This window comes from Hemibagrus wyckioides, linkage group LG05 (assembly GCF_019097595.1).
Source record: "Hemibagrus wyckioides isolate EC202008001 linkage group LG05, SWU_Hwy_1.0, whole genome shotgun sequence".
In the NCBI taxonomy this organism is placed as follows: Eukaryota; Metazoa; Chordata; class Actinopteri; order Siluriformes; family Bagridae; genus Hemibagrus; species Hemibagrus wyckioides.
Window position 1 is genome coordinate 14,349,298 of NC_080714.1, and position 14,608 is coordinate 14,363,905.

A 14,608-nucleotide genomic window follows, 5' to 3' on the forward strand; every position below is an offset into this window, starting at 1 on the left:
ATTTTCTCATCCCAGAGTGCTTTTCTTCTCCTTAGGTGGGAAGAGCTGGAAAGCAGGGAAGGAAGGAAGTAAAGACAGAAAAAGCGATGGAGTTACCGAGAAAATGGATAATCAGCAGTTTTGATGCCTTGTTGCAGTTTCTTTTCATATACTTCAGTGAGGAAAATGGCCAACTTTACCATCTCATTAAAAGGCACAATAAAGCTGCACAAGTGGTCTTTTGTCTTTGCAGGCTAAGTGGGCGTCATAAAACACCACACTCACTTTGCCTTGCTCTCTGCGGATTCAGAAAACTGTATATTGTTAACCAGCGGTAGAGGATTTGTTGAGCTTGGGTGTTTAATGACATAACCAATCACCACACACACACACACACAGAGTACTGGAGTGAACAGTGAGGTGTAGGTCAGACAGTAACTTTAGACCTGAATATGATTGGCCATTTAAGATTTGCTCTTGCTGTCATTGTGTCACAGTTCTCTGCAGCTCGTTCTGTCTGAATGCAGCGAGCTTTTTAGAAAGCACTTTAAATAGGAGCTGTGTTACTTTATCAAAGAGCACTGAAGCAGAAGTGTGATGGGACTTCACCAGACAAAGTGGTGTGATGCAGCCATTGTGCACACTTTACCTGTAACACCATTATATTCACCTGCTAATACCTACACTAAACAATTACAATTAAGTATAATTATAATGGTATGATTATACCATTTTTATATCCAGGATGATATTGCAGAGAAAATAAACAGCTATACAATGACATACAGAGATCGTGATATTTACCTGATCATTAGGCGATTAAAAACACTAGATAATAAAATCACAAAACAAACAAACAAAGAAACCATGAATATCTCCATAATTGGAGAAATTGAGCTAGTGTGTTTCACACTTCAGGAGCTTATACACTAAAAGAACACAGATATTTGGTCATTATGCTGTTTTTGGGTAGTGTTTGATAGGGGAAAAAAAGCAAGCACAGGAAAGAACCAGTGCCCTAAATAAAATTTCAGCTTCAAATGCTAAATGATAGATTTTATGGTGCTGCCATAACTGGACTAAAAGACATAGATCTGAGGATGAGTGATCTGTTTTGATTCTGTCAGCTCAATTACACAGCTATCTGTCTTCATTTGTCTTTAGAGTCTGTTTTTTTTGGACATTCTTCAGTTTGCGTGTCCATCCTGTCCTCATTCAGGCAATTCCTCCAAATCCATCATCACTCTGTCTTGGTTAATTGTTAGTATGGCTGGTCTATGGTCTTGCTCTATGGAGCTTGTTAATTCCACAGTAATGAGACAGAGATGCTGAATTCAAGCCAGATGTGCTCCGTTTAAAGTTAGCAGATGTCTTTTTATGAAGAGAATATAGCACAGTATAACCATAAACCACAGAGATGTAACATAGCTTAGAAACCGGTCCACACTGACATCTATGATCAATGACCCGGGATGTGACTTGTCATGTTTCGTGTAATTTTTAGGCTTTAGTAGCATTAAACCTAAAGATAAACAGTCATGCTTGGCTGTTTAATAGCAGTGATAGTTATGCTATACATTTGTGCAAAATCCTTCTTTGGAGTCATTTTCTCGAAGAAAGCTGTAAAAAAATATATCAATATAATGCCACTGCATCTGTATTGGTTTAAGGGAGGACTGAATCAGCGCATGGTGTAATGTGCATGTGCTATACACAAACATGTCTCATAGAACACAACACAATGCACCACATTTTTTAAAAATTAATGAATAATTATTATTATTATTATTATGCTTGTGAACTTACGAGTTGCGTTCTCATTCCTGGGAATCACAGCAGAGTTTCCGTGCAACCGAACTCACAGCTTCTTCTCCAGGAAGTCTCGGGTTCGGTACTGCAGTGTACTTCCTGGTCCACATGCCAGCTTTCACATTACCAGTTTTTCATATGAAATCTGCTCTGCTTCAGACTAAACTTGCCAGTGTGAAAACCCCTAAAAAGTGGACTCGTGTTTAACACTGTTAACTTTTAAGGGCCACGTGCTGTTTTACAAGACAATTCATTTCACACTCACCCAAACAGGAGAGAAGCAATGTCCTCCTCTCAGCAGCAGAGCAGGTCAGCACTTCAGCTCGCTCTCAGCATGATGTATTTATATGAGGCATTGGGATTTACCCTCACAACAAGGAGAATAAATAAGTTTTTAGATCATTTGCAGGGCTCATGTCTGTGGCTGTGTTGATTTTCAGTATAACTGCACTCTTGCTCATGATATATTGCTTAATTATGGAACTTGTGCTTCAGCCTTAATCACTGTTGCAGTTAAGTGAATGTTTAGTTTAAATGAAGTCATTTTGGACATTGTCTTTGTTTCTCAGTTTATGGCTTCATGTAGGGTAGCTCAGTGGTTACTATATCAGTCTACAGATGGGAAGGTTATAAGTTCTATTCCCTGCACTGCCCTTAACCCTCAATTGATCAGTTGTATAAAACATAATAAAAATCAGATAATTAGAAGTCTCTGGGTAAGGGTGTCAGTCAAGTGCTGTAAATGTAAATTGTGACAGTCTTTTGACTTCATACCAGTGTTTCTTCTTTTTATTTGTAGTATTCTTTAATAGGAGTCGCTTTTTAAATGCTGTTAAATGATGAAATTTAATTAATAAATGTTTAATAAGGAAAAATCCTGCTGCTGTATTTATGATGAACTGTGCTCATGACCAATAGCAGACTTTTCTTCTTGAAACTTTCTTATTAATGCAGATGTTTCCTTGACAAGCACCTTTTTTTTTGTTTGTTTATTTATTCTGCTTCACTTTTTTCAAGTCTTATTTGAGCGAATGCTCACACCTTTTCCTAATGTGCATATTTGTGCTTGTCTGCTTTCTACCTCAGTCCTCATCCATCTGCTGCACAAATGTAAGCAAGCACAGAAAGAAGAAGAAGCATTTTTATGTGCTGTGATGTTTGCTTGCCTTTTTTAACATTCTGTTTGAAAGTGCCTAGTTGACACACATTTGTTTTTGTGTAATATTTAAGAGATCTTTTTTTCCTCCTATATTGGTTGTATATGAAAAGGGCAAGTGCTTTTTTATGTGCTGGTCTTTTATAGACATGTGAAAGTGAAGAAGATAACAGAGTAAGGGTGATCAGAATAAGGCTTCAGTGAAATCTTAGCAATTGTAAATCACACTAGACCTTTATGCTTAGAGATCCTTTATCCTTATCTTTTAATTGTTTATTACACATATCTGTTCTTATGTAGTACATATTGTGATTGTTTTTTGTTTTTTTTGTTGAATTGATAAATCTGATTTCTGTGCCCCTCTGCACATTTGGCCTATTAAGAGTTCTCAAATCTTTAAAAGCCTGTCTGTGTTTGTGCTTTGTTTTAAATCAGTTAGATCAGCATTGAAGGCTTGATGGATTAAAAGCACTCTTCATCATTAACATTAATCACGCAGCTATTCTTCTTGTCTGAGGCCAGTTCAACATTGCTGAACTTGAAAGCACTGGGTGTGTCTAGACTGTAGTGACGGAGGGGCCAGGGGTGTTAAAACACAGCTAATATTTCCTTACTCGGCCATTCTCTGTCTTTCCATCTGTTCTCTATCTTATCCCTGCCTTTGTCTCGCTCTTATTTTCTCCCACCCTCTTCTATTCTTTCTCCTCTCATTAGTTTTGGATCTCCACCACACAGTGTTGGTTCTGTGGCTCAGTGCAGATTGATTTCAGATTTATAGACAGTGACACCCATAGAGGGGAGAAGAGCTGGGGTGAGCTGCACATTGCCTTTCTGCTTTCAGCTCTGTCTATCACTCAGCACTTGGAATTGACCTAGTGCCTTTGTTCTTTCTGCTCTAGACAGCATGTAACATCACAGCCTTTCTGTCTTTGCTCACTGTGCGTCTGAGGTGTAGGTCTGTGTCCTCAGATGCACACAAATATAAATGTTCCTTTCATATGTCATAGTGAAAAAATGCAAAGTTGTAAGAAACTGAATAAAAGAATATTAATGCATATACAGTTAGGGTCATGACTTTGCCTTGGAGAATTGTGTCTTGTTATCTGGATGATCAGCAACTGTTTGTTTTGTGTTGTCCCTTGTTTGTCCTAAAGTGCACAGTTCTTCAGAACAGTCCACTAGGTCCTGCACATTCTTTGCTTTTTCAGCATATTTGACCTCTTTCCATCTGTAGCTCTATGATGTTGAGATCCATCTTTTCACACTGGCTTTTTATGATCCCTCTTATTTTATTTATACTTCTTTATTTAAATGTTGCAGATTCTGCAAGGTGTATGCAAACTTATATGACCTCAGCTGTGTTTTTGCTGGAACACACTTAAAGTTTAATGGCTCTTATTTTCATCTTGTTTGCAGGTGACTGACAGATCAGTGCAGGCGTTTGCAGAACACTGTCCAGAGCTGCAGTTTGTGGGCTTCATGGGCTGCTCGGTCACCTCACAGGGAGTCATACACCTCACCAGGGTGAGTGATGTCACGACAAGTCTTATAGCTCCACCAATCCACACATTCCTTACGCACTTGCAAATATGACTTACTTCTCCAGTTCAGCAAGTATAAAAACAGACATTTGCCAGTAATCAGAAGAATTCCATCACCCACACGTTAGAACCCGAATCCACACCAAAGCGAAACCCTTCCTCACAGATTACTCAAACTCTGGTTGAAGTTTTCTCCTTTACTTTTAAATCTCATTAGAGTGTAATGAGGTGAATCGTAAAACTGTGAGAACACCCTGCTGGTTGTGCATTACCATGCTAATGAGAGCATTTTCTGTGGTTGAAGATATCTCCCTCATGGTCGCATCAAACGCAGGGCTGTAATTGTCTAAATGGGAATGATAAGATATGTGTGTACTAGTCCTCATGCTCTTCTCACATGGAGGCCATGATTAATAACACCCTCGAAACAAGCTGTAGGAGGTCGGCTGACCCATAAAGTCGCATATTTGCTAGTAACCACATGCCTTCATTGCTCATTGCTTATGCTGTATATTCTATAGTACCACGTAGGTTTAATGAAAGTTAATGTAGTTATATATTGTTGTGTGTTTATTCACAAATCCTTTAAACTGCTTTTCAGAAATATAAAGTGCCATTGCCTTCCTAAGCCACACTTTGTCGAAAGCTCAGCCTCGAGCAGTGGAACTAAACTGCTGTGTCTCTCATTTCATGGGGAGTTCCTAAAAATATCATTACATTATACGATTCACCTGGTGGCAGCATTTATGTAGCATAACAATTATTGAGATGAGGTCGCACATCCACCTTGCATTGCATTCTCTCTCCGGATTTTTATTTCCATTTCATTTAGCGCATGAACCCGGAATGGAAAATAAGCTTGCTCTCCACCAGAGGGACCTGCTTTATTCAGCAGATCACAGTGCAGGACCCCTCTCCCTCTCTTCCTCCTTCTCTACCCTCAGCTCCTACTGATTCTTTTCCACTTTGTGTACTCCGATTATGGAACAATACCGAATAAAAGGTGTTTGAGAGCGAACCAGAGAGGCAGGATGGACAAGAAGAACTGTAGATTTGATTTTTAGACATTTGCATTCACTTTTTTTTTTTTTTTTTACATTAGTCTTTGTTCTTGCTTTAACGCAAAGTGAACAATATGAAGGGCAATACGTATTCTTCAATTTAAGGGACCACAAGTCCAAAACAACAATGTCATGCTCTGCTAGTGCTTATGAAAATGGCCCTTCTAGGTGAGCAGATTATTGCAGTTTATTGTTGCCACAGAAGGCAATATGAATCTGCTTGCTAACTCTGCCTCTGCCCTTGCTATATTGGAGCAGCTGTTTAGAGAGCAAATCCTCCATCTCGCATGTGCTAAGATCTCATAAATAAGCCTTTGCCTTTCTCCAGCTGTTTAATGATCTCTCTCCAGGATCATTCATATCTGCCATCAATCTCATCCATCATCATCATCCACAGAAATGAGTCTCATTCAGATATGGAATTTTTGATGACTCTCCGGGCCCGGGTTCCACCTGCCTTTATAATCAGAACTGTCACCTCACGGTTCGAAAAGTCATCAGAAAAGCAGTCTATTACTTTATATTAACTTCTCATATCCCTCTTTTTAATTTGCATTAAGTACTGCTTCCTAAGCGTGGCGCAGATCTGATTTGAGTGAAGGAGTTTTAATCCGAGCAGACAGGCAGTACTATAGAGCTGTACGCACACACTGACAGTGAGAGATGTTCCTCAAGATAAGCAGGAAGTGAGGGTAAATTCCCAGACTTTCAGTGCATGGCCTTCTTCTACTTTAGCTGCCTTTTCATCTATCCACTGAACAGCGCTGTTATTTTCCAACACCGCTGTGTACGCCTGTTCACATTTTCTCACAGGAGAACAGGGGAATTTGAACTCAGGGAAAATAAATCACCATCTTGTCTGTTCTGAGTGTTGCGAGTCTTTATAGCTGTATTAATGAATTTATTGATGTATGTTTTCATCTCGGCGTTTTGTAATGGATATGGAGCACGAAAGGTTGGACGGATGTTGATTTTGCTTCTTGAGCGTGTTCTTGCACCTCAGAGGGGAGTTCAGGGGAGGTCACACATGGGTAATATATGCTGGAGGAGGTGTGTGGATGGATAGAGCAGAGGCAGCTGGCAAAGTATGAAGACCATCTCCGTTCAACTGCAGGAGGTTTCCTGCTTTCCTCTCCCAGTCTGAACTCTGGCCTTGATGCCTACGCGCTTACTCTTTCTTCTTTTGCTAGATGACTGCCAGGATTCATCTATCCTGTTGGATCACATGCATGTAGGTGCTGCTTTTATATATATATATAAATATATATATAAAAAAAAAACATGTGGGGGGGAGAAGCACCTTGAATAGACTTTCATAAGTTGGAGCCCTGCAGCTTTGCATTGGCACACATATAGATTTAATATAGCATCTCCCTCTCTTCACTCTACCACACATACCTCTGTCATTTGGAAGTGATTATCACACGGTCTGTGAAAGCGTCTTGAACAGGCAGCTTAAGCCAAAAACCCTTCACTTTGTTCTTTTGGGATGTTTTAGATGGCCCTTCATCTTAATGGCTCTGCCTTGACTTCACTTACACATCAATCTCACACACTCCCTCTGGAATTCTGATATTATGCTCAGACGGGAAAGACAAAAAAAATTCCCTTTAGATAAAAAGGAAAGCAAAAACAAACGTCCAAGGAGCATTTTCCGAAAGCATCATGTCTGTGACGGTAATAACAGATTTTCTGTTTTCTCATCTTTGCCATCTCTGTTCTTAATTTTACTCTGCTTTAGTTCTTGTGAAATGATCAAACAAAAATGAAGTGCTCTCCAGCGAGAAGCTTAGCTGAGCTGTGGATTTTCAGGGACGGCTCTCAAGCCTAGCTCCGTTGGCCTGATGTTAAAAAGGCTAATCGACCCTGACAATTGAATTCGGGGGGTTTTTGCTTGTGATTTGAATATATTACGCCTCACTCGTCTTTCCATTCATTTATTCATCTTCAGTATGCGCTTTATCCTAGTCAGGGTCACAGTGGATGCAGAGCCTGTCCTGGGAGCATTGGGTGTGAGGTGGAAAATACACCCTGGATGGGATGTCTGTATCATGTACATACATATTCACATCTACGTTAAATTTAGTCTAGTCTATCTGGTGTATTTTTTGGGAAGTGGGGGAAATTGGAGAAGCAGGAGGAACTCCACATGGACATGGGTAGAGCATGCACAACTCCACACAGCCAGTAACCTGAGCTCAAGGTCGAATTGAGGACACTAAAACTGTGAGCTGTGAGGTGCCCAATTACTTTGTGAAATTCTAGCGAACAGGATGAACATCTCCACAAACAGACTAGAAGCCATACAGAGTTCTCATCAATGTGGATCTAACAGAGTCCTGAAACTTGAAGGCATGCTGAAGAAGCTGATGTGGCTGGCGGTGGTCAGTGGGTGTTTGGGGGCATCTTGATAATTGGGCCTTGGTTTCTTCTAATCGCTCTCTCTCTCTCTCTCTCTCTCTTTCCTTTTCTATGTCAGTGGTTGGAAAAGACCACCCGTCTCTTATCTCGTGTTTCTGACCGGGAAAGGCAAAATAAACAGGCTTTCAGCAGCCTTTAAACCACCCTTGCATGGAGTGATAACCCCCCCCAAAATACACAAGGGACGAGGAAACAAGGAGCAGGGGCACTAGAGAAGGGGGAAATTATTCTAATCATTTTATTCACAGCCAACGGCTGAAGGAAGAAAGGAATTCTGCAGCGCTTAAAAATTAGCAAGGAAAAAAAAGCTTCCTTGGCTGACTCTTCAAACCTACGTAAAAGAGAAGGGGGGAGTGAGGGTTCAGAAAGGACTGCAGCTAAGTTTGTCAAAAGGCTTTTATTATAAATGTCACCATACTTTATTCCCATTTCAGAACAGCACAGAACACATGAGGTGATGAAGGAGAAGCCAGGCTGCAAATCAGAAGCACAGACATCAGAGAAGCACAGTTTTAATTTGAAGCACAGCTGTTAATAAATTATTGTCTCTTAATATATTCTATCAATTCTGTGGGTGTCTTTATTGTAAATTTAATTTATTTACAAAAACTCTTATGAAACAGTGGGTCAATAGGGTAGATGAAATAGTATTATGTTTTTGAACATCTCTATAATTTGGAGACTGGAAAAAGTAGAGCGTCCAGAAAGGTTTGAAGTGCTGCCCTGATCCCAGTTGGTGTGTCTCATGAGATCTTGGTGGATTTCTCCTCTAGTTATGTTTTTTGTGCAGTAGATGAGAAACTGATCATGTGACCTGGTCACAGCCCTGCAGGAATCAGAGGCCGGAAGCTCTTATCATACTGGACAGAGGAAGACCTGCAGGCTTCTAATCCACAATCCTCTGCCCATATACTTCTTAATGCCTTTGTCACATTTTTTTAATATACTACAAAAGAAAATATGTTCACTTCAAATATCAGAACAGGGGAAATAAGTGATTTCGGTGACTTTGTCCGAGGCAAGGCTGTTGGTACCAGACAGGGTGGTTTAAGTATTCTATTTTTTTTATTTTCTTTAACAGCAGTTGCTAGAATTTACAAAAAGCATACAGTGAAGGGCAGTTCTGTGGGCGGACATGGCTTGTTGTTCAGTGATGAGCAGAAAACCATCTCAAAATATAAAAGAAACCAATTTTGATGTGGATGTGCTACAACTGCAGACCACACCTGGTTCCATTCCTGTCAGCCAGGAAGTGGAGTCTGAGGCCAGCATGGGCACGGTCTCACTCACACTGGGCAGCTGAAGACTGGAAAAAGACCAGGTGATATTTTTTTCTAATCTTTAACTGTCCAGTTTCAATGAGCCCGTGCCCAGGATGGCCCCAGATTCATGTTCTTGGCAGACAGGAGTGGACCCTAATGTGGCCATCTGCTTGCTAGTTGTAACCCATCCACCTCAAGGATCGATGTTTTGTGCATGCTGAGATACTTTTCTGCTCAGCAAGGTTGTAAAGAGTGATTATTTGATTTTTCATTTCAATCTGGACATTTACCTCTGATCTCTCTTATCAGGAAAGAACTGTCACTCAATGTTTTTGCAACATCCTGTGTAAACTCTGTGTAAGAAACACCAACCTAACTTGTATTAAAGAATGGGAGCTCAGTAAAACTAAGCACTTTGACAAAAGGAAGTAAACAGTTTAATATTCAGAGCCTTTTAGAACAGCACATAGTGACATGGTTGATGCGTGCACAAAGTGTAATTTTGCTCTGACTTGTCCTGCTGTGTAGCATGTGTGAAATAAACATGGTTTCTGGCTGGAACTACTACAAACACTGCACGCTCTGGTGTCAGTTAAAATTGAAACTTTATGAAAGTTCTAAATGGCTGTGTGTGTGTAGGGGGGAAACAGGCTTTATGTGATCATATACAATGGTATTGCATGTTTATAATAATCTGCAGTTCATCACACAAGCCCAGCTCTGTTATGAGATGCAGTGAGAGCAGTGTGTTTGCTGTTGTGGGCTTTTACACACAGCCTTCCTTTGTTAAATGTGTAAATGAAAAGAATCATGTTTGATCTTTCCCTCTTTCCCTATTTCTGAGAATTCTCTGCAAGAGTACAGTATATGCAGAAAGTAGGACAATTTTTACGTACAAATGAAAACAGTGAAATAAAGCTAATATTCTGTGAATTGTACATTTATTTACCATAACATGTGGACTGTGTTCAAAGCCTGTAATTACACACCTACTTTTGGAAAAAAAATAGTGCCTTTTCAACCAATTTCTTGCACGGCCCCAAAACACGAGGCGTCTTATCTGTTTAGATTTATATAATTGCATAGCGTGCTGAAATCATTCACCTTAACACACTACATAATAGCCTCAAATTATTTAGCGACATTTTAGCACACTTGCTGTCTTTTCCTTAGAGCTGGAATGTTTATATTGTATTTACCCGGTGGAGGCCATCATCACCATTAGCTTAAGTGGGAATATTTAGTCACTTCTGGGATACTCACACCACCAGACATTTTATGTGTTTGGCCCACTGTGCTCTTATAACACCATTATTTAATGTCTTTGCAGCAGCAAATAAATTCTGTCAAGTCCTGGCTGTGGACATTGGCTGCCTTTAACTAGTGATTTTTTATCATGCATGCCACGGCTTTAATGTGAGGCAGAAGCTGTGATTTCAGACTGCTTTCACAGTTTCGTTCCCAATGACGAAGCAGCAATATATTTCTATTTTCTACATCATGCTTTCCATACAAGACACCCTAGGTGTGTTTTAAGCGAAGCTGTGCTTTCTTTGAGTGTGAAAATACAAACCCAGCGCCTCTTTACCAAAAATAACATTGATTTAAGTTTATTAATCCATTCTTCATAAGGTATCTGTCATATTTTGCTTGGATGCAGGTGTTTGACATGCCGGTTTTATTTTTATATTATTGATCTTCATGTAGCTCTCTTAATCATTTGAATCAAGGTTGGATGAACAGTGGTGAACACGTTCTACATCATGTGATTGTGTTAGTATTGATTTTGGAATAGGCTCTCTCTTTTATTTGCTAAGAGACCGCCGGGAATTTTAGACGCCTGCAGCTCTCAGCACCTAAGCAGCCAGGAAGCAGACTCTCTCTTTTCCATCACAGTTTTTAATGAGTCTCTGAAACTAGACCTTTCTTCTGACTTCTATTTATTTATTTCTGCCTTCTGTCACTATGTATTATCAAACTAAGAGTTTATAAATGCCCATTGCGGCTTATCGTCAGACCCTGGGGTGATGATAAATTTGGCGAGATCGAGTCTTTGCACAGGGCAGGCTCAAGAACAGCTGCATTTCACAAGTTTCCCTGTGTTTTTATTAACACATTGAATAATTACACACGCCGGCAGCCAACTTGGAGCAGCACGCCACTTCCAAGCAGTTTCTCCTGCCAGCATCATCTGCCAAAGCCTTTTTCTCTGGCACACTAGAGAATTTAATGATTCCTCAAACTCCGTCCCTAGAAGCCGATGAAGTGGAAGATGCCTTTGTATCAGCACCCCTAAAATCAGTCCTACTCTAGCAAAATAAAACAAACAAACAAAACAAACAAATAAAAAAAACATGAACTGTCATCAATTTAGTTAACTTAGCATTTTGAATTGAATGCATGGGAAGTCGGTGTCCTTATTTGTCAGAGCATTTTAAACATTGTGAGCTCTCTGGAGAGTAAATGTAGAACAGCTTGGTTGCAGCAGGAGCCTGGATGCTTTGGGGAAACGGAGTTATGAATTAATATTCACTAGAAAAAAATAAACATTAGGGAGTTGCTAACATGCTATAATAAGCACATTCTCCTTCAGTGACTCTGACAGATGTGGGAAAAGTGTGATATTCCTCTACTTTCGTGCACCAGTATATTTGTGAGTCCATCAGTGTCAGATGTTAGTTGTAGTATACAAGCAAACTAATTCAGCTTCCAGTCTCCTACCGAGTTCCTTGTTTTTTTGCCACTTGTTTGGCAGGAAATGCAAGATAAGAGGGCAAAGAGCAGAAAAAAGCAGAGAGAACCTATGAAAGTGCAAGAAAACTTAACAGCGTGCCAATTTGTGTGTATGGTGCTACTGCTATTAACGTAGTGATGGAACACAGCCGTGGATTCTCAGAAAGAGAGACACACACACTCACTGTGAGGTCTCATGTACTTGACACCCTTTTGTTTTGCAAACAAAGAAATCGCATTTCTCCATGAATAATTTAGCTGTTTGATACACAACCGGTCACTGGGGCGCATAGAGACTATAGCTCAAATGTGTGTGCGTGTTGATGAGCTGTTATACAAACGCGATACTCACTGCACTCTGTGTGAACTATAAGATGCCTTGTGCTTGAGGGGTTGAAGCAATTAATTTGGTAATGCTTTATATTTGTGTCCGTATTGCAGTGTAAGAAACAGTGTCACTGTGATGCATGTGTCTGTGCATGAGTTACATGGTGCTACACTGGGGTAAATTTGGAAATATGGCTAATTATAATGTGTTTACATATCTGTAATTACACACCAGAGTTTCACAGTGTTCCAAAATAGCACAAATAACACTGTCTTCAATATCTGAACTGATTCAGTAGGACATGAAATAGTATGCAGGAATGCACACAGGTCAATACAAATAACCTCCAAGAACTTAGAGTTAAGGTTAGAGCTTGGGGCAGCATGCAGCGTGCCTGATACTGTTTCTTCAGTTATATGCATTAAATCTATATTTGCCCAGATGCCATGAATTTGTTGCATTTTGGGAATTTCTTAGACTTTTAACAGTATTTACTGACATTCTCAGAACCTTTAGTGCATGAATTGATGCCCAACTGAAGTACAGATTACAGGGTGAGGGGTAACTTGGTAAATAAATATAAAAAAACCCAAATTGATTGGAATTTATTTAAATTGATAATATGAGATGTGTCTATGTTTGTACATTTTGTGTAGAAGCTCAACATTTTAATATTAGAGTATGCTGGAACTCGAGCAAATGCGCAAGTCTCTTGTTTTCCCTGGCTATTAAAAAAGCCAATACATTAATGAATCTGGAATGATTGACCGTTGCATACATGCACTGAACTCTTCAATATGAACTACCCAACCCAAAGCCCCGCCCCCTTTCATATTACTAATGTTTTGTCTTGAAAGATGCACTTTCACGGCTCGCTTACTTTCCATTATGACAAATGAAGAATGTTTAATATGAAATAAAAAGGATTAATATGTTTGAATGTATTGATTGCTGTGTTTTATATAGTATTAAATAATTATATCGTTCATGTCAGTTAACTGTAATTATTAGGGATGCACCGGATATCTTTGGTTCAAAAATTGGAAAAGAAGAAAAAAAGGCAGACAAATTAAAATAAAGATCTGCCACATTACAAATCATTTTAATGGTGTAAATAATTGGATAGTAATTAAAACGGTTGCTGCTTTTGTTTGCTCTTCTGCACTGGTCAGAGATCAACAGTGAAAAACAGTGGCTGTGTGCAACGCATTTCCAAGGAACATTAGACAATTGACTTATAAAAGGATTCTATAAATCAGGAATACCATTTTTTTCCCTGTTTACTGTGCTTTGTGTATTGTATATGTCTGCTGTAGGTTTATCAAACAGTAGGCACATAACACTAAAGGAAATCTGATTTAGTTATAAAGGGGTACAGTATGGAATAGTGCTTCATTCTAGCCCCACAGGATGGACAGCTGGAATGCAGTGTTATGTGCTTAGAAGATGAAGGCATGAGGCATTTAAATCTGACTCATTGCTGTATGACAGGAGTTGAATGGTGAATATGAAACAATTATATTTCTGAGCAGCTTTACTTTCCTGAGTGCAAGCCTCACTACAACGTTCTACATACTACACATGCATGTGTGTTCCCCTCTGTAGGTAATATAGCTATGTGTTATCTATCTGAGAATCCTGCCACTTTGAAAAGCAGAGCCAACAGAGACGTCACAGGCTGCTTTGTTCATGAAATTTACTCTTGCAATATTACTGTTCTGGTGAAATTGTCATTAAAGGCAATTATCTAAATTCACTTTTCCACATTGCTGTTAAATTCTCCATCCTGATTGGTCAGAAGATGCTGATTTATTTTCTATAACAACAGCTCTGGCACAAGCTGTTTATATTGATATGGTTTATGTTGTTATGGTAGTTTTAGCACATTATTGTTTCTATAGTAACAGCTCATACATTAAATTTAAAGACTAATAATAATAATGAATTAAAGTCAGAATTCAGTGATTGGAAAAAGAACTTATTTAACAAGAAAGCTTATTTGTTGATAGGAAATGTAATTTAACATTTATGGAAGGAGTTTCATGTGTCAGTGCTAAAATAATAATAATAAATAATCTGTAGCTGTGTCCAGACATTTAATGCCTGATGACGTGACTTTAATTTGCTACCTGCATTTTTATTCTACTTGCATCTTTCCTCCTAATTTATCAGTTTATTATGATTATTTGTAGATGTATATTCAAGATAAAAGTATACTGAGTTGAAATATTTGGTTGATAAAAATAAAATATTCTACAAAGACATCAGGGTGCCTGCAATGCTGTCTCGGTGCTAATGGCAGATAATGTCGTCCTCTT

The 14,608-nt window shown here is 39.2% G+C and overlaps 1 protein-coding gene across 2 annotated transcripts in view; it reads left to right on the plus strand.

Moving 5' to 3' along the window:
• fbxl17 (F-box and leucine-rich repeat protein 17) overlaps positions 1-14,608 on the plus strand; it is a 219,678-nt gene that overhangs the window by 63,133 nt on the left and 141,937 nt on the right. For both annotated transcript variants that reach the window (XM_058389333.1, XM_058389332.1), the window contains exon 6: positions 4,361-4,468. In XM_058389333.1, the coding sequence (XP_058245316.1) occupies positions 4,361-4,468 (108 nt within the window). The remainder of the gene's footprint in view (positions 1-4,360; positions 4,469-14,608) is intronic.